Source organism: Sinocyclocheilus grahami, unplaced genomic scaffold (genome assembly GCF_001515645.1).
Source record: "Sinocyclocheilus grahami isolate Dianchi unplaced genomic scaffold, SAMN03320097.WGS_v1.1 scaffold188.1, whole genome shotgun sequence".
In the NCBI taxonomy this organism is placed as follows: domain Eukaryota; kingdom Metazoa; phylum Chordata; class Actinopteri; order Cypriniformes; family Cyprinidae; genus Sinocyclocheilus; species Sinocyclocheilus grahami.
The window spans coordinates 1057335-1077337 of NW_015505367.1; the positions used below are offsets into that span (position 1 = coordinate 1057335).

Here is a 20003-nt window from a genome sequence, read left to right on the forward strand (position 1 = left end):
TCGTCAATTAATTTAATGACATTTCAGTAAAAAATGGATTCGTTTCTTTTTATATTATCGATTTATACTACTACTAATAATAATTCATATTTGTTTCGTTTATATATATATATATATATATATATATATATATATATATATATATATATATATATATATATACCATACCACCTCAGCAGTGCCACAAACTGTTCAGCTCCATGCCACGCTGAATTGAGGCAGTAATTAAAGCAAAATGAGCCCCTACCAAGTATTGAGTACATGTACAGTAAATTAACATACTTTCCAGAAGGCCAACAATTCACTAAAAATGTTTTTTTATTGGTCTTATGAAGTATTCTAATTTGTTGAGATAGTGAATTGGTGGGTTTTTGTTAAATGTGAGCCAAAATCATCACAATTAAAAGAACCAAAGACTTAAACTACTTCAGTCTGTGTGCATTGAATTTATTTAATACACGAGTTTCACAATTTGAGTTGAATTTCTGAAATAAATGAACTTTTCCACGACATTCTAATTTATTGAGATGCACCTGTATAACATTCAATATTTTACCATCGCAGTGAATAGAAACTAAAAATCTGAATCGTTTTGGTAAATACAAATGACAAACCACAACAGCCTTGCATGTGATAATGCTGCACTGGTTTCATGTCTTACTTTGTACATCCTATGCCTTCCAACTTTTTTTTTTTATACTGGAAAACTATTTTGGCTTTAAGTCTGACAGCTTTCCTCACCCAGGGGCCTTTATGCAGTGAACAAAAGCACTTAAGATTTCTCTAGTTAATCCCAGCCTTTGTATTGTATACCAGGAGTGCTTTACGAGGCTGCGTCAGCCCATGTAGGTGTATCATTTGAAGCAGACGTTTGGCCATCACTAAATGCAAGACATATTGTTCCAGTTAAAGCTGGATGTTCTTCATTTAGACTTCATTTGTGCGATGTCTTAGAACAAACTGTGACAGAATCATCAAACTATTGAAATAACATAAATAAGGAAAATGCTATGATTTCACTGCTTTCTGCTGAACGTAAACTGTTACATGGAATAGTTTTTATTTGACTTTTACCCATAAAAGTTAGAAAAACACTCGGTAAAGAAAAAACACCTCAAATGTGGATGATTTTCTACTTTTCTCTCATAGCTTAGTAATAACATGATCTAAACATAGCAATTATTTACATTTATCAAAAAATAAGGTGCAAAATAATACTTATAAAAAAATAAGTATAAAGTCAGAAAAGCTTTACCAAAAGAATTCTATTTAAATAGAAACCCACTTAAAATAGACAATGGAAAATAAAAATTAGGAGCATTCAGATCTTTACCTCATTGGCTGGAATGATAACAGGAGGGGCTTCAGTGCCATAGTCCTGCTCAATATAGTAGTCTCCAGTGTCAGCAGTGCTGGGCTATATCACACAAGAGATTCATCACTCAGAATGAAGAAAAAAAATTATCTAATGTTGAGATGTGAATGTTCATTTATTGTTCATTTTAAAACAACTACTTATTCTTAGCCGTTCATATCCGAATTTGAAATATGAGCAGTTCAAGTGCAAGTAAAAGTTAGATTTGGCAAGTGAATAACAGCTGGCCGGTAACTTTATTAAATATTTCAACACAATAGTGGATGATTTAAATCACTCTGAAAGAAATCAAAATGTCTACAAATGGGGGGGGAAATCTCAGTGTAATATTTATAATCAAAAATTGATAGGATACATTGAGTTGCACTGTTTGTCTACATTTATTTTGTCTCTATGACAGTGGAATTATTTCTTGATAAACACAATATGAAATACAGTTTCATACATGGTCAATACATTTTCTCAAAATCTGCAGATCTAGCAAGAAGTTACATTCGGAGCCTGTATTTGAATGAAAGTGATGGCACATGAGGAGACTGAAAGGCAAAGTGACTGAGAGTAACAGAACAGTGGAGCGTGAGAGTTGGGGTAATAAATCAGAGACCACACAGTGTGGAAGTGGGCGGGCTGAAGAAAATCTCACAGTGATTGACATGCACCTGGGCCATACAGATGAGCAAGAGTGTTTACCTTGGTCTCAGTACCGACATTGTCAGTGGGATTTTCAGTGGCAGTCCCTTCTTCTGTGTAGTCATAGAACTCATTATAATCTGTGTATTCAGTATTGTACTGAGAGAAAGAGATGGTTGCATGTTAGAAAGAAAGAACTGAATTCAAATCCCTTACAGAGTACTCAAAACACATCTGAACACTTTTTGAATATCTGATATATATATAAAAAGTGTAAACAATAGATAAAATATTCAAATGCTTTTTGGGATCACTGTACAAAGGGGAAGATGCATTGTGGCATACATTATTGGCATATCACATATAATACAAATATAAAAATATAAATCATGCAAAATGTGCTTAGGTATGCCATTGACATGATGGGTGATCAGTGAACTACAAAACCCTTTTGTAGTTTAAGTATTTGAGAACTTTAATTTATTTGACCTTCCCATCCATTTAGACCATCAAATCAGTAATGTCAAAAGGCTTAGTTTGATTTGATGATTTACGTGACATATTTTTACACATAGGTATTTATCTAACTGTATCATTTAACAAATGGTTTTTCATTCAAAGCATTTTATGGTAGAAAAGCACACAATAAATGCTTCGAGCTCAACTGGGCCTCACTCATGAAACACAAGCAGAATGAATTTCTGAAACATTAAATTCCATAATCTGAATACAAATCTCATGAATGTCATGAATATAATAATGCAGTTTACTAGTGTAACTATCCAGTGCCATCCCTACTGGAGATTAAACCTGTAATCTTTTTCTTTATTTTTTTTTAGGATAACAAGCATTAACACTGTGCCCAAAATAAGCAATGAGTAACAGTAACATGTAATTAGAAAAAAGAGACATAAGTAAACAGTACAAAGTATTCTTGTCGCCAGTGAAAATGCACATAATGAAAATTCAACCTCTATAAAACATAAAAATGCACTTCAAATGTCAGATCATGTGGGTATGTGATAGTGAACATGCTAAAAAAAAAGTGTCTTAAAGGGTATTAAAATAATATAATAAGACTGCCTGCTAATGCTCTATTTTATATCATAATTTTGAGCCACGTGCCATATCACTGTAAAACACTCCACTGGTCCACTGGTATTCCACTGGTACTGTAGTTAAATGTTCAATATCCAAAGAAGAGAATAATTGATAATTACCAAAAAAAATAAGTAATATAGTTCAATATTGCCAATGATTGTTGGTATTACTGTACATTCTGGCACATTGATGCAGAACATATAGTAATGCCAAAATAAAATGAACTCAGCAATTAGCATGAAAATCCTGTGCTGATTTTTTTTGTGTAAAGTTAAACAGAGCTCATGGTATTCACCGTGTATGTTACACATGGCAGTTTGCAATTTATAATTAATTTATTGGATAATTCTGTTTCTTATAAAGCGTGCAAATTAAATGTTACACTCCTAAGCCACTTGCACACAAACGGTTTTTGAAAGTTGTTAAGCACTTAAATAGCAGTCAATTTAACAATTCAACAAAGAGCTATTGTTAAGTACTTCCCAATAATAAATGACTTGCGTTGTTTATGACAAATAAGCAATCATACACATATGTTTCCAATTCTCTGCTTGTTTTCCTCTCTAACTGTAATAAGGTGCGTGAGCATAAGGTGAGGTATAGTAGATTGTAGTGGTATAGCAAGTTATCAGGCATTCTGTGATGTGCCTTTGTCCATCAGAAAGGGATGAATTTAAGTCCCTATGCATCAGCTGAGCTAATAAAAATAACAGAGAAAAAAAGAACTGAGGCCTGCTGGACTGGTTGCATTCCACTGGCTGCAGAAGAGAAGCGAAAAAGAAGAAATATCCAGCTGCGAGTCAGTTTACGGCATTAAAGGGTCTTGCCAGGCTTGGAGCCTGCCATGGCTGTAGCCAGCGAGCTGGATGAAAGGCATAAATATCGTCCTGGGCCATTAAAAACGCGTCCCCGTTTCCCACACGTGTCTTAAAGCATTTGGTACGGCGCAGGGGAGCTCCTTGCAGGGGAAAAGAACAGGCCTGCGTCCAAAGTTCTCTGCTCTTCCTAAAAGATATAGATGTTAGGCTGCTGATGCTGGACTGAGTTACAGCACTAGTAAGTTAACACGGATTATAAAGCTATATATCATCTGCTTTTAAAAAGCTGACTATATAGTTGTTTAATTTGTTTTTACCTCTCTGCATTAATTCGCTGATTTCTCCATTGGTTTTGCTCTGGCATCTTCCACGATACGTGAAGCTACATTTTCCATCCACTGTTGTGGTGTAGTTCTCAATACCCCAAGCAGCCGTTACAGTGATTTATCATCATGTTACAATCAGGAGTTCTTTAACAGCTGAGAGACATAACTTCACTTTTCCAGGTATTCCAGAGTTAGCTGTGGAGGGAGAAACTAGGCTTTCCCAGCAAGCATGCAGGAGTCATTAAAGAAAAATATATTTCCACGCCACTCAAAAGTGGGCTCAGACTCTGTGGCAGGGGGAAAAATAGTTTCCACCGTGAGCTCATTGGTTATTCTATGAAATATTATTGGAAAACATTGAAGCACTGAAAAAGCTTAATATCAAAAACCAGACAAAACGCATTTGGGATTAGCTGAAAAGTTTAATCCCGCTAGATCACACTTGTGATTCACAATAGGTTTCGTAAGGACAGTTTGTTCTGACCTGCAGCTCTAATAAAACATTCTGTACCACAGTAAAAGACTGAATAATAGGGGTGGACATTTAAAATGTTTTTTTAGTTGTTTACTCTAACTCATAAAAAATTGAAATACTAACATTAGTATGACAAATGTGAATATATGTAAAACAAATTTTTGAATTATTTACAAATATAACAAAATATATTTGTAAATATATGGAGACCTTCCCTCACCTTGCCATCAAGTATCCACAGCGCCACCTAATGCATTTATTTGTAACACTGATATTTAGATGAGACATTTATTGGAAAAAATTTATTGGTCTTTCTGGATACAAGGATAAAGCACCAAAGGAAATCAATTTGAAGAGCTTGAACAGTGTTTTGACTAGAAAACTAGTTGTTGCACAACAAAAACCCAACTAGGAGATTACTTTTATATATCCCTACTGATGGATAATTCAGATATTTGGCAATGTTTTTGAATCCAGGCCTAAGAAAGCCCCAGACAGAAGCTGTGGGTGTAGACCGTATATAATCCATTAATACATCATCACACAACCACACACACAAACACACACACAACACACTCGTCTGGGTCAGATCCAGATATGTACTGACCTCTTCCTCAGGTTCCTGGGCCTGTGGTGTCTCTTGATGGGGTGTTTCACAGTCAGGGCTGTAGTGTTCACAGTAGTCATAGGCTGCACGAGCATCTGCCACCAAAAGAAGCTGCTGGATGTCTCCCTGAATGACATGACAGAGACATTTATCAGAAATACATTGGATGTCTATACATAAAAATTATATATGCCATTTCTATACAGACAGACAGACAGTTAGATAGATAGACAGACAGACAGACTGACAGACAGACAAATACGCACACAAACAGACTAACACAAAATAAATATCTGAGAAACCATTCATCATAATCTGGCACATAACAATGAACAGCTGCACACCGCAGAATCCATCTTTTGATATTGTACTAAATCAAATAAGCATGTGTCTATGTGTCACAGAGAACAATACGCTTGATAACATCGAAAGTATCTGCAGGGCATTGAGGATTAGCCTCTCTTTCTGTCATGAGCTTCTTTCTCAACCTCTCAAAATTTGCTCACAGACAGGAAGAAGGCAGACGTGCTGCTCAGCTGAAAAAACAAGGAAGAATGAAAGCGCTGTGCGAGCACACGTCGAAACGGCCACTAATCTGTGTCCCATTCAAAAAGCACTATTGTGCTCCACAGTGAGTCACATTTCACAGAGCGTCCTACGTTAAAGACTGAGGAATGGCAAGAAAAATAACCAGCACCCGTGCTGATGTGAAATATCTGAGCCGTCTGTTTTTCATAAAAATTTCGGGAAAGGAAATAAGATCCCTTCTCCCACCTCGACACAAAGGCCAAACAGCTCCGTGCACAAGCCGAACCCGAGGAATTCTTCAAGCGGGAACTGTCTGACTCTGCTGAGAATGTAAACTACTGCTGGAGAAACCGCAGAATACCTCTGCTGACCCGCGCAGACTTGGACCCCCCGTGCCATACTGATATAATGCATCGTAAATAGGTAAAAAAAAGTAAAAGAAGGGCAAAGGTAAATAAACACACAGATTTCTTTGATTTGATTGGCGTGTAAAGTCGAGTCAAGCGGGGTGGCCTGTGGAGGAGAATGCTAACATGCAGATGACATTAAATTACAGGGTCTACATCTGTAGGAGCTTAAGGCGCTGGAAGACATTTTATGGTACCAAAATGATGCTTCCTGCAAGCATGACCAATAAATCCTTGTACACACTGGAGAGCTCTGATATCCCTCTATACCACAAACATCTCATGATTAAGAACTAACACATGTTCAGGAGCCAAATGCATTTTAAATGCAACATCATATTTCAAAAAAAAGTTTTACAATTAATGTAGGTATAAGAAGAGGTGTTTTTCTCAAAAGCTGTGGCAGAAATTTCACAGATTTTCCCATACTGTAAAATCAGCACAGAAAATGTAGAAGTTAGCAAATTTTGCCTAGGCTTGGTCATCTTATCTCATCTAAGGCAATTGTTTTCAACCTTTGTACCAAGGACTCCCAAATATCATGATTACGAGAGACCGAATTCCTAAAATATGAAGACAGCAAGATATTTATATATGTATAAATATACAGTACATTTTTATTGTGTGAGAAAAATATTAAAGGGTTAGTTCACCCAAAAATTTAAATTGGGCCATAAATTACTCACCCTCAAGTCATCCTAGGTGTATATGACTTTCTTCATTCAGACAAATCCAGTCGGAGTTATATTAAATATTGTCTTTGATCTTTCAAGCTGTTTAACGCCACTCAGAGGGTGTTGCATGCATCAGTCCAAAAGAAGTTAAATAAAAAGCACCCATCCATAAAAAAAGTGTCTCACATGGCTCTGGGGGGTGAACAAAGGCCTCCTTTAGCGAATCGATGCGTTTTTGTAAGAAAAATATCCATATTCAAAACGTAATAATCACTTTAATGTAGCTTGCGCCAACAGTTGTACACGGAAGCAGCTCCGGGCTGATGACGTATGAGTTCAGTGCTGCGCATGCACCGGTGAGTCTTGTGAAAACCAACGTTTGTTAACAGGAGCAAAGGAAGCAAAGTTTCCTTACTTTAGCAAAGGAAAACCAGTCTCCCTTTTGGCTTATATCGAAATGCTCTGACATTCTTCTTTACAAATCCTCGTTTTGTACTTCTAATAAGTGATCGTTGTTTTGTTTTGATCTCTCCCCTGCGCTTCCGCATCCGTCACTTCTGAGCGGCGTATGCGCAAATCCGACCTCTTACGTCATGCTCCCGGAGCTGCTTCCATGTACAACTGTTGGCGCAAGCTACATTAAAGGGGTCATATGATGCGATTTCAATTTTTCCTTTCTCTTTGAAGTGTTACAAGCTTTTGGTGCATAAAGAAGATCTGTAAAGTTGCAAAGACTAAAGTCTCAAATCTAAAGAGATATTCTTTATAAAAGTTAAGAGTAAACTATGCCTACCTAAAACGCCTCATTCTAACACGCCCCCACATGTCTACGTCACGATGTGGGAAGACTTGCATAACGCCGCCCAAATGTTCACGCAAAGAAACTTTTACTACTTTACTACAGACTACTTTGTTTGGCCTTCCAAAAGATGACACGACTAGAAATCAGTGGTTAAGTTACTCTAGTTAAGTTATGCATTTTATGGTTATGTTGCTAAGTTATGCATTTTATGGAGGACTGTTTCCTGATTCTGGAAGAGTAGACTATAATTCTGGCTGTTCCGACTCACAGACTGTAAGTACGTTTTCATATTTAAAGGATTTACCACTAACGATTCAAACGCGCGGTTTGAGCAGGGAAGAGTAGTGCTTGCTGTTTGTCATTACTCCGATCACAAATGCAGACATGGTTTTATGTTTACGAGGCGTGATGCAACGCAACGCGTAAAAAGACAGTATAAGTTATTATAATCCATAATTATGTCCCTACTGGATGCAACAATTGCCTCGTTTTTTATAATGGGTTTTAATGTTTTTGTCTTGTCGCTCCGTCCGGGACACGCCATCACAGTATGGTAAGGGGCGTAACATTTCCGTCACACGCTTGAGGTATTCGGCCAATCACAACGCACTGGATAGCTGGCCAATCACAGCACACCTCGCTTTTCAGACCGATCGACGCGTTTCAGAAAGGCGGAGCATTGAATAGAAACAATAATGTACAGTATGTGGAAAATAATGTGTTTTCTGAACCTTAAACCACATAAACACATTTCATTGCACCAAATACACAAAATAATGTTATTTTTTTGATGCAGTGTTCACTTAAAGAGTGTCATTAAACAGCTTGAAAGATCAAAGACCATTTTTAATATAACTCCGACTGGATTCGTCTGAAAGAAGAAAGTCATATAGGATGACTTGAGGGTGAGTAAAGTATGGGCTAATTTCATTTTTGGGTGAACTACCATTTAACTGCAATACTATATAAATAACATGTTGCTTTGTATATTCATTAAATGATGTTTACATTGTGATTGTACTAAAGCAATTTTTTTTTTATATATTATCTTGAAAATTTTTATTTTATTTGTTATATTTCATCAATCCACTCTTCTATCCTAAAGATGGCAGCATAAATTTCTGTTAAAAAATAGGGTGGTCATGGTCAATAATAATAAATAACTGAAATTTATTACATGATGTCTGAGTTTAGACATTCTTTGGAAAACGATTTGAAACTGTAATATTAAATTCTGCACGTGTTAAATTACGGTGTTAAACATTTATGGTAATATCTTAACATGTTTAATGCAATAACACTAAACATTTTGTAATTTTTCTTTTTCAATAATAACTACTTTAGTTTAAGCTTAAGTACTAAAACAACACACTAAAACTGAAATAAAAATAAATTCAAGCTTAACAGAAATATAAAAAAATCTAAAACTAATAAAAATGACAAAAGCACATAAATTTACTCAATTTAAACTAAAATAAATGAAAACTAAAAATATTAAAATAAAAGCTATTTCAAAATATTATAATATATAAATAATACTAAAACAGCACAGCACTGGTGTCCCCTAAAAAAAAAAGGTACATAATGACACTCTTGATACATGAACACTGATATTCAGTGACCCCATTCAAACATAGTCAGACAAACCATTCAAACACACCTGACCTAGTTCAACATTAAGTCAAAAATGTGTTGGCCCACTACTGACATCCATCTCTGGCCAAGCACATCTCCCTTTTCAGCTTATTTTTAGTCTGAGTCCCATCCAATGACTCTCCATCACTGAACAGGAGTTGTTTTTCTAAGCGTCTGGCACATCTTCTTCCTCACTATTGAGAACATAGTTAATATACTAGCATGGCTCTGGACTAAACACTGACGGAAACAGGGAGATATAAATCTACTTTGAATATTTGAGCATCCATTGGGATTGCCCTGTTTTACAATGTCTGCTGAGTACTGTGTTAATTCATAACAGACACATTCTTTTCAAAGATAAAAACTCCTTGTACAGCACAGTGAGCTAATTTCAGATTCTGGAAATTAAATATTGAAAAAGAGGCCAAAAACTTCCAACAACAGATCGGTATCAAAATCCCCACCAGCTACTTGTTGTGGTTTGATTTTCTTCATGTGCGTCACCAGTCCACTCAAAATCTCTAAATGTATTAGTTACATGCTCTATTAAGTCTGTTCAGGCTTAGAATATAAAGAACATTCAAACTGGCAGGAATTGAATACAATCCAGGCTATAGATGTCAAAAGAACTGGTACTTACTGTTAATACCAAGTTAATACTTAGTTTTTTTAAAGCAATGGTTCCAGACTTTCAGCAGAAGTAGTACCATGTATTAACTCAATTTCAGTATTCAGTATCAATTTCAATTCCAAGTGCTTTCTGACTGACAGGCAGACAGATGGATACTTTCAAATGGCCAGCTAAAACAGTGTTAATGTATATACATTTATAGTTGTCTATAAATGTACACAGACAGGACAAAATAAAAAATCTAAAACTGCACCCTTAACCAATGCATTCTGAAAAGCTTCTTATACTCTTCCTTTAATTACAACAGCAACCTGTGGCGTTTGTCTATCCTGCTGTGGTAATAATAATATTCTCAAGTGTGCCTCAGGACATGAAGCAATTTTTTATAAGACTGTTCAGATCACTTCCACTTAATGACCAGCACAAAGAGTGCGGGAGTATTGAACAGAGTAATCTTTGCTGCTTTATAGACTTTGAACGGTTAAATACACACACATGTATGTGTCAAAATGCCCATCTTTGCAAGTGTCCTCATAAAAACAGTAATTACGTTCTTAAGTGAAAGCAAACAGCTGAGAAAGAAAACACGTGTTACAGTATATTGGATCAGGGCAGCTCTTAAAGTGACACCAGTCTAAATTCACTGCTGCCTGTCATTCATACTAATCAAACAACAAAAGAGAGAAAGTCTCTCACTGCTCCTGACTAAATCACTTTTGTAACTTTAAGAAGAATAAATATACTGTATATTTACAGCGAAGAATATGCAGTGTTTTTACATACATTTTATACAATGTATGTAGCATTTCTTATATATTCTACTGTAGTATTTTGTCCTATTGTTTGTAATTAGTTTCTTATTCTTATTTAATCACTGACTGTTTACTTGTCTTCAGTGAGCTTGAGTTTTTTTCTTTCTTTCTAGGCTAGTATGAGTTTTTGTGACATTGACACTGGTGACAAGAATTATGAAATGTCTATGGTATCAAAAATGTTGATATCATAAAGACCTTATTTAAAGCATAACTCAAACCATGATATAAGACATTAATCATATCGCACACCTCTATAGGGCAGTACCTGGTTCTATCATGGATGGATGAATCGTTCAGAATAAGAGCAATAATATGCATATAAAAAATTATGGATTACTGGGTGTCAAGTAAAGATGATAGAATAGGCTATACAAAAAGTGTGCTGAAGTAACGAGGCCCAGAAGTGTTTTTTTAGTAACAGCATGACAAAACTTAACGGAGTAACTGTAAAATGAGTTCAACACATGACATCCATCCATTCTTATCATCACCCTTACCTGATGAAGTGTTAATGCCCTATTCTCCTGAGGACTGTGCAATTTCAGAGGTCAAGCCCAGAGAAGAAAGTTTGATTCATTATGTGTGCACCAAAACTAAACCAGACCAAAGGTTAAATCATCGCTTATGATTACCACTGTCAGCACTCCGTAATTATGACTTGAGGAACGACAGGTATTCCTGCCAGTCACTATGACCTGCCATGTGACCTTTCTGTCACAATAGGCAACAGACAAGGAGAGTGAACATTAAGGTCAAATGCAAATTGACAATTGTGTGGAGCCTCCAGCACTACAATATTCTATTTTAATACTCATTTTACCGGTGAGGTTGAGTGAACTATGCAAAAATACTGTAGAACTTTTTTGTCAAATTTTATTTATGTCCCTGCTAGAAAAACCATGTCATGGCGGTTTACCAGCCCTAACCAGCTTAATCAACCTCTAACTGGTCAATTTTCAGCCTAACAGCTCTGGTCCACAGGACTGGCCAGCTGCTACAAAAAGTAAGTCGGCAGAAGTGTCAATGACTATGTTTTCATGGACATCAGTAATCTGTTTATTTACCTTATTCTGAATAAGATAATATTATGATTAAGGTGTTTACATGAGTTGCTTTTAGAATATTCCTTTCATGTTCTTGTTTTACATGTTATAGTACATAAATCGATTAATGGCAAACGTCATTACGTCCCCACGCGACGCCATTCGACATCCCCTCCAGAATTTCACATATAAACATATAGTTCGTCTTCATCTTATGATGCCACAGTTTTGGGTGTTTCATTTTTAATTTACTGAAAGCTTCAAGTGCAGTTAATTATTTGTCATGCTATACGTGCAAACAGATGACGGCGTTGTTGAAGCCATGCTCTTTTGTTTGCCGTCAAACGGTTGACCACTGCCGTGTGTGTATCCTGTTGCGAAATGTGGCGAAAAGTCCTACACGATAATAATGTGATTAAGGTGTGTACATGTCTATACTGCGCTTCAATAATGCGACTAAAATAGGAATACTCCACATGTCTTAATTCGATTTGTGTTTACTTCGACTATGACTTTAGCCGGATTAAGGTAATCAAAAATCTCTGTTTACATGGTAGATTCTTAATCAGAGTATTTTCTTAATCGTGTTAAAATCGGAATATTGTTGTCCATGTAAACGTACTCAATGACTGAATGAACTTTTCAAATTATGCTACATTCAGTTGGAAAATTCACCACCCTTGGTTGCTCGAGAGGTTCAGAAAATACTGTAGTAGCAGTCGACAATAATAAAACGGACTAAATAGTAAAATAGCAAATATATTTTATTTTCAAGAATTTAATATGCAGTCCATGATAACCTCTAGCTTAACATTTTTACATGATAGAGTCACTTAAAATGGGTCTTGGACCAAAAACTGCTGACAACCTCTGGTTTAAATGTACTGGCCGGCTACACTTTAAAACAATGCTGGGTTATTTTTTAATCCAAATGCTGGGTTCAGCCTGTTGGGTCATTTTATTGGGTTGTTTTTAATATTTTTACCCAGGTGTTGGGTTAATTTTTATTTTTTTTTATCCAAATGCTGTGTTCAGCTTGTTGGGTCATTTTATTGGGTTATTTTTAATATTTTTACCCAGGTGCTGGGTAGTGTTTCTGTAACCAGGTTGCTGGGTCATTTTTAACACTGGGTTATTTTTTTTCTACCTAACCGCTGGGTTTAGCCTGTTTCTGATGAAACAACCCAGCTGCTGAGTCTCAGTGCCACCGCCGCCGATTTGGTGCACTCTTTCTGGAAAATAAAGGTTTGTATACATTTTATTTAATTTATAAAGTCTTTAATGTGGTGGTGTAAATTATATTATTTTACGCAATGCAACATTAGGACGAGATGTCAGTCAGCTGCATCAGCAGCGGTTGTTTCGCACGATGGAAACGCCTTTTGCCTTGCATAACATAAATGGATTTTATTCGTTATAATACTGAGTTTAATTTAATTTGATGTTAAAATATGTTCTCTAATTTCAGTACTGTTTGTTTATGGGCAGGTTTTGGAGTCAGTCATGGCAATTTTCAGCTACGAGTGAAATGCAAGGCCACGGTCTGAAGTTCTCAGTTCCCCCGCGAACAGCAGCCCTTCACCGGTTCAGATTTTTGGCAACACACCAGCACGAGAATTAGCACTATTTTGGTAAAAAAGTGATTACAGAGAACAGTTGAATACACTTAAATTAAATTTGTGATTTTTAATTTCCAGCCCATTTTAAGCCAGCAATATAATAATTTTTAAACAATAGATGACTTAAATAAAACAACCCAGCATGGTCGGTAAAAATGTTTAACCCAACCAGCTGGGTCAAAATAACCCAGCATGTTTTCTGTCCAATATTTACCCAGAGCTGGGTTGCCCAATAACCCAAATTGGGTTGTTTTTAACCCAGCATTATTTAGAGTGTAGTTACAACACCAGAAATATACATTTGACACAGAATGTGTTTTTGTGTTTAAAAATGTAAGATGCGGGATCTAGTGCAGGGTTGTCCAAACCAGTTCCTGGAGGCCCACTGTCCTGCAGAGTTTAGCTCTAATCCAAATTAAACAAACCCAACTGAATCAGCTTATCAAGGGGTGCGTCTCAATCAGCTCCCTAGTTTAGTCATGGCACTGACCAAGGAGTTGGTCTCAACTGCAAAATCCTTCTAGTGCACTGGAATTTTCGCTCCCTGAAAATTTCCACAATGCATCACAAAAACCAGCGAGCCAGAATCCTTACCAGTGCCTGGATTCCTGAACACGATATACTGAATCACAAGCTCAAGAGCTATTGAGATGACTGAGATGTGCCCAAGGTCTTTAGATTCACTACAACAAACTTTCAGACAAGTGTGCTGCAGCTGGCTGAAGCTGAACTCCAACCGTGATGTTTGCCCTAGAGGAGCAGGATTAGACATCCCTGTTCTAGTGAAAGTCACAGTCAGTCATATTTCAAGGCCTGGAGTCAGTAGTTATCCCTCCTGCCAGTTTAACCTAGATATTCAGCAAAGAGTTATGAAAAGATTGAGAAGAAAATACAGACTGGAATAATATCATGGAAAATGCAGATTGTTTAAAAAGCGCACAAACAGCAACTGACTGTCAAATGCAGAAAACGTGGAGTATCTAATGCACCCCAGATCTTACTTCACATTTTCATGAAATACAGACAGTCTTTGTGGCTAGATGTGGGAAAAAGCTTTGTTTTATGCACTAACAGATTCCACGCACACTTTGAATAACATTAGTGTGCTAAGGCAAAAAAAAAATCAAATAATGGTTTAAGCTTTAATACACCCCACCCCCGACTTGCTTGCCCCATTCCAGAGCAATCCTCCAAACAGCAGCCGCTACAAAGTCTTGAAGCAGGCCTCAAATGTTACCTTATCACTCTACTGGGAGCCATTAAACAGTAAAATATGTTTCCCAGCAGTGTGCAGGACACAGGCGGAGGCCAGTTGGGGGAGAAGAGGATATAGAGCAAGATTTTTTTTTTAAAAAGAGAGAAAGAAAGTAAAGGCCAAATGTTATGTCCACAGGTGGTCTGACGACAGAGTTCATTCTCACAACAACAACAACAAAAAATGGTATGAAAGCTGTCACAGGGGTGGTACCTTTCAGGTATTAACATGTACACTTCAGGTACTAACATGGACTTTTAAGGTACTATTGTGGATCCTTTAGGTACAAAGGTGTCAGCTTTTTTTTGAGAGTTTAGGAAGAATGAGTCCAGTTATACATCAAACAATTAAACACAGAATAACTTGAGACCTTGAGACTTGAATAACTTTGCTCTGTTCAAAAGTGAGGCAAACTACACCAAAACCAATGATTTTTCAAAATTGTAAATAAAACACATTAATGGACAAAAATACTATTTCAGTCATTTTACTTCAAAATGTCATGCTTAAGTGAATGTATTACTTGCAGTTTCATTGCGATTATTTGTGAAATTGTCAAAGCAAATTCTACACCAAATGTATTCTTAAAAATATAAATGTTTATGTATTTTTAATTGCATGCCACATTATTTTACAGAAGCTAAACATTATGATAGTAATGAATTTCATTATTTTCAAGCTATTAGCTTAGCATAGCTCTAACTGATTATAAAGAGCTCTTTTGGCTATATATATTTTACGTAGTTTCTAACTTGCATGCTTATTTGTTTTTTCCATTGAACACAAAAAGTGATTAAAGTGTCTTCACATAGATGGAGAAGTACAAAAAAGGTGGTTTTAAGCTGCATCTTTTAAGAATTTTGTTACCAAAAAAAACAAGCTGAACACACTATCTCTTAAACAGCTGTGAATCCTCGGCCAAGTCATAGCACACTCTGATCATATTTTCCCCTCGGTCGCAGTTCCAGGTTCACACCTGCCTAAGCAATCTGCAAAGGCTAGAAACAGATGGTCCAACATGAGGTATGCTCCTTGTTCAGACCTAGTAGCTCATCTCCAACGACAAAACAAATCTTAAAATTTTTTTCATTTACTTGCAACTGAAATGTGTATCTGCGCCTTCTTGAACGACCAGCCTACAAACTGTTTATTAATAGGTATCTCTACAAATGTGAACAAGTTTTAAGCAGTGACAATCATGAAAATAATGAGCGATGCATAACTTACATTTACATTTAGTCATTTAGAAGACGCTTTTATCCAAAGCGACTTACAAATGAGGACAAAGGAAGCAATCAAAATCAGCAAAAGAACAATGATACACAAGTGCTATAACAAGTCTTAGTTAGCTTAATGTAGTGCACGTAGCAAGATTTAAAAAAAATCATATAATAAATAAAAAGAAAACAGATAGAATTAAAAAAGAATAGAGAAGCCAGTGTTTATCCCTCATCGTCACCGATGGAGTTTTGGTTCCTTGCCGCTGTCGCCTGGCTTGCTTAGTTGGGGACACTTCATTTCCAGCATTATCGTTGACATGATTGCAAAGATATTATTTAAACTGAACTGAGCTGGATGTTGACATCACTGAATTCAATGATGAACTGTCTTTAACTGAAAAATGAGTGTTTACTATTGTCATTTTGCATTATTGACACTATTTTCCTAATTAATGCTGTTCAGTTGCTTTGTCACAATCTGTATTGTTAAAAGCGCTATATAAATAAAGGTGACTTGACTTGACTTGACTTGTTTGTTTGTTTTTTTAAACTGAAAACAAGCAGTTAGTAAATTAATAGAGTATTTTCTAAAAGTCTAAAAGGGGCAAGTTTTTTTATAGAATAGAATTAGAATAGAGAGTGCTACAATTAGGGGGTCAAATAAAGATGGAAGAGGGACCTCATTTTTAAAATTGTTCTGTAAACAAGAAGTTATATTTACGTAACTTTTTAGACATTTTTTTAACTATTTTTTTTCATTGTATTTTAGACACAGTAAATTACTTTCAATGAAAATTGTTCCAAGCAAAGCCAAATGAGATACTGTTGCAAATTATTCATTGACTCACTCAGTAATTCAAAACAGTACTTTACAGTAATTAACAGTACTCAAAACAGTAATTTATCACCACCTACTGGTGTAGCAATGCAACCTGCAGAAAGAGACACTAAAAGGTGTCCTTCAAGGATGTCATGAACAAATGAATGGAGAAAAAAACTCCACCTATTTGTTATTCTGTGACAAAAAGACAATTAATTTCAACAACAAGATGATCACACTTACTAAAAATGTCTTGATCAGAGTTATTCAGCTTGATTTTTTCCATCCACTCAATGTCTAACACATGTCCTCGAAGGAACACTAATTTGGATTCCTTATGACATGCTGGACTTCTGGCCAGAGATCCCTAAATCCATGCCACATCTCACAGGGCTGGCTAAGCCTGGATACTTCCTTGGCCAAGAGTGACAAGATATGTTTCCCACTTCACAAACAGTCCTTGCAAAGATCTTTTGCAAAAGAACATGAACGTGCATATGAAACCTCTTCATAATGATATCTTAATAGTTTAGGGGAAAATGTTAAAACTTATCTGATAAGACTGAATGACTTTACACTATAGTTCTAGTTGTCACAAGGCATGCATCCCAGTTGACTATAAGGTGGAAATAAACGTCCATTTACAAAAATGTTTCTCTCTAGTGGTGGTTTTGTGGGTTTCAAAACCTACATAAAAACCTAAATTAGAGTTATTTTGTAAATTCAGTCCTCTAAACTTAACTTACAATATCATAATATTTTGCTATAGCTGTTGGGTTAGCAAATGAAATTAGAACACCATAAAACCACACTGACTTAAATTCAGACCAGAGTCAAATATATGCTAAAGATTTAGCGCGTACACACCTCACGCACCGGATGCCTGCGCGTGCTCAAGGAAGTTGGACATAGTGATGTATTAGAGGTAAAAAATTATATAAATACTGTTCAGTTTCTCGCACAGACCGATCGTTTCGTGTCTTAGGACATCAATGTGTCGCCACGAGGCGCAGGGTTTAATTTGGATTTGTCTGTACATGTTTTTTTTACTCTCATAGATTTTTGTAACCATTGCCATGCATTATACGACTGATAGACTGCAACGGCCGGACTTAAAAATCATAGTTTGTGTTCTACTGAAGAAACAAAGTCACCTACATCTTGGATGCCCTGGGGGTAAGCAGATAAACATCAAATTAAAAATTTTGGGTGAACTATCCCTTTAAGAAAAGTTGTGAATTGTTTGATACATTTCTTCAGTTTATTAGATCCTATACTATTAATATTTAACAAAGGTTTCATATTGTTGTTGTTCACTTTTTACATTTTGCTTTTCATTGTTTCGATGATTTGTTTATTAAACAATTAAAACTTTGCCGAAAAACCTATGATAATTTCCAAATACAGAGTGTGACAACTAACCCTAGTGTACTTTATATCCAATATTATACAGTATGTATATATCAGTGGTGCTCTGAAATGAGGAGGCAATGACCTCCAATTTTTTATTTTTTTATTTTTTTTATCAAATGGAAATTCATGTTCCAGTCACATTTTCCTGGTTAAATAAACATTATTTACACTATCAGGAAAAGAAAAAAAAAACTATTCTATATTACATTTTTTACATTAACAATGTAATCAATATTCTATTTGTTAAAGCCAAGTATGAATCTCATCAAATTAGTGTTTTTAAGCATTTTACATTTATTCCAAAATGATAACTGAAGGCAGTAACAATTGAAACAATTTATTTTATTCATGAACTTATATTCAGCTTTTTATTTTAGTAGTTAACTTTTAACTATTTTTTAATTTTGTTGCATCAGTAATCCAAGCTCGGTAAATTTTGGTCACAGACACAAAGATTTACTTTAAATTTCACCAAGCTGATTACTCACTAAAAACTCCCTCAGATCATGTTCAGGCCATTTCAAGTCTTATTTTGACATAATAAAGTAGATATATCTAAGTATCTAACTCACCGCACACTTTGGAGGTCTGTTTAAACTCAATGGGCTCAGGGGAGGCAAGACAGACGCAGGCTCCAACTGTAACTTTACGTGCTAGTGTTGCTGTTGGACAGTATTTCTTTCAGAAAATGAGTAATTTATAATATTAGTGTTATATTTTAAAATATTTACATTCTTTTATTTTCATACTACAAATTTTCGTCATCCAAAATTTTGAGGGGACACTGCTTCCATTGCCTCCTTGGAGAAAACGCCATTGTGTGTGTGTGTGTGTGTGTGTGTATATATATATATATATATATATATACACACACACACACACTCCTAAGTGGGTGAATTTGCTAAAGTAGCGATTTCCTCTTGGAATTATCACAGCAGTCATCAGAATTCCTTCCCTGGGCTGTTTAATATGAATGTATTTCTTGTCTGACTGCCCTGGTGTGTAGGTTGTAAACTTACTTTCTTTTCCAAAACACACACATATACAAACAAACACAACTTCAATGTTATTCAGCATAAGCATCTGCAAATACTCTCTCCATCTAGAGGAAAGGTTAGAACATAAACTAAAAAGCCACAAAAGTAATTTCCGCAGAACACCTACAGGTGTTTTGGGTTATAAACCTGGAGGTTATAAAACTTCCTAACTTATATTTCTATGATTTACATGGACTCATTTACCCATGTAAACAATCTATCTGCATATAGGCAAAAAAATTATTTATAATTTGCTTTACACAAACACCAATATACCCAAACTTGCATTTTATGTTCAACATAAAAACAAAGCAAAAACCACAAGAGGTTAATTTCACAGTGCTTAAACCTATTAGCAAAGCTTTTGACAGTTGCTTTCATCATAATCAACTCTCTTGATTGAAACATCTGTGTTTACTACTGGGCAGCAAATTTGACATAGTTTCCAACATTATGAGCAACCGTACAGTGGATGGAAGAATTCAGAGATGAGATGCTAAGCAATTGCTGAAAATGAGCCCATTAACTATGGCAGATTTACCTCTCAGGCTATATATTTTGCAGGCTCATCATAGCCCTCTGACTAACACTGGGGCTAGCAGAAAAGAGGAAGAAATGGGATCAGAATTTCAAAAGATTCCTGTGCTGTACAACATCTCTAACCTGAGGCGAAAATTTTGCATGCTGTTCTTATTAGACAACATTCCTTCAGCTCACATCAAAGACAGACTCAGCAGATATTGTCTCGCAATCGAGCGTGCAGAATTAC

The 20003-nt window shown here is 35.8% G+C and overlaps 1 protein-coding gene across 1 annotated transcript in view; it reads right to left on the minus strand.

Moving 5' to 3' along the window:
* The window catches only part of LOC107594685 (collagen alpha-1(XI) chain-like), an 81908-nt gene that overhangs the window by 52439 nt on the left and 9466 nt on the right, over positions 1-20003 (minus strand). Inside the window, exons 5-7 of the mRNA XM_016284820.1 lie at positions 5333-5458; positions 2066-2164; positions 1334-1417 (exon numbers count right to left, since the gene is read on the minus strand). Of these exons, the coding sequence (XP_016140306.1) occupies positions 1334-1417; positions 2066-2164; positions 5333-5458 (309 nt within the window). The remainder of the gene's footprint in view (positions 1-1333; positions 1418-2065; positions 2165-5332; positions 5459-20003) is intronic.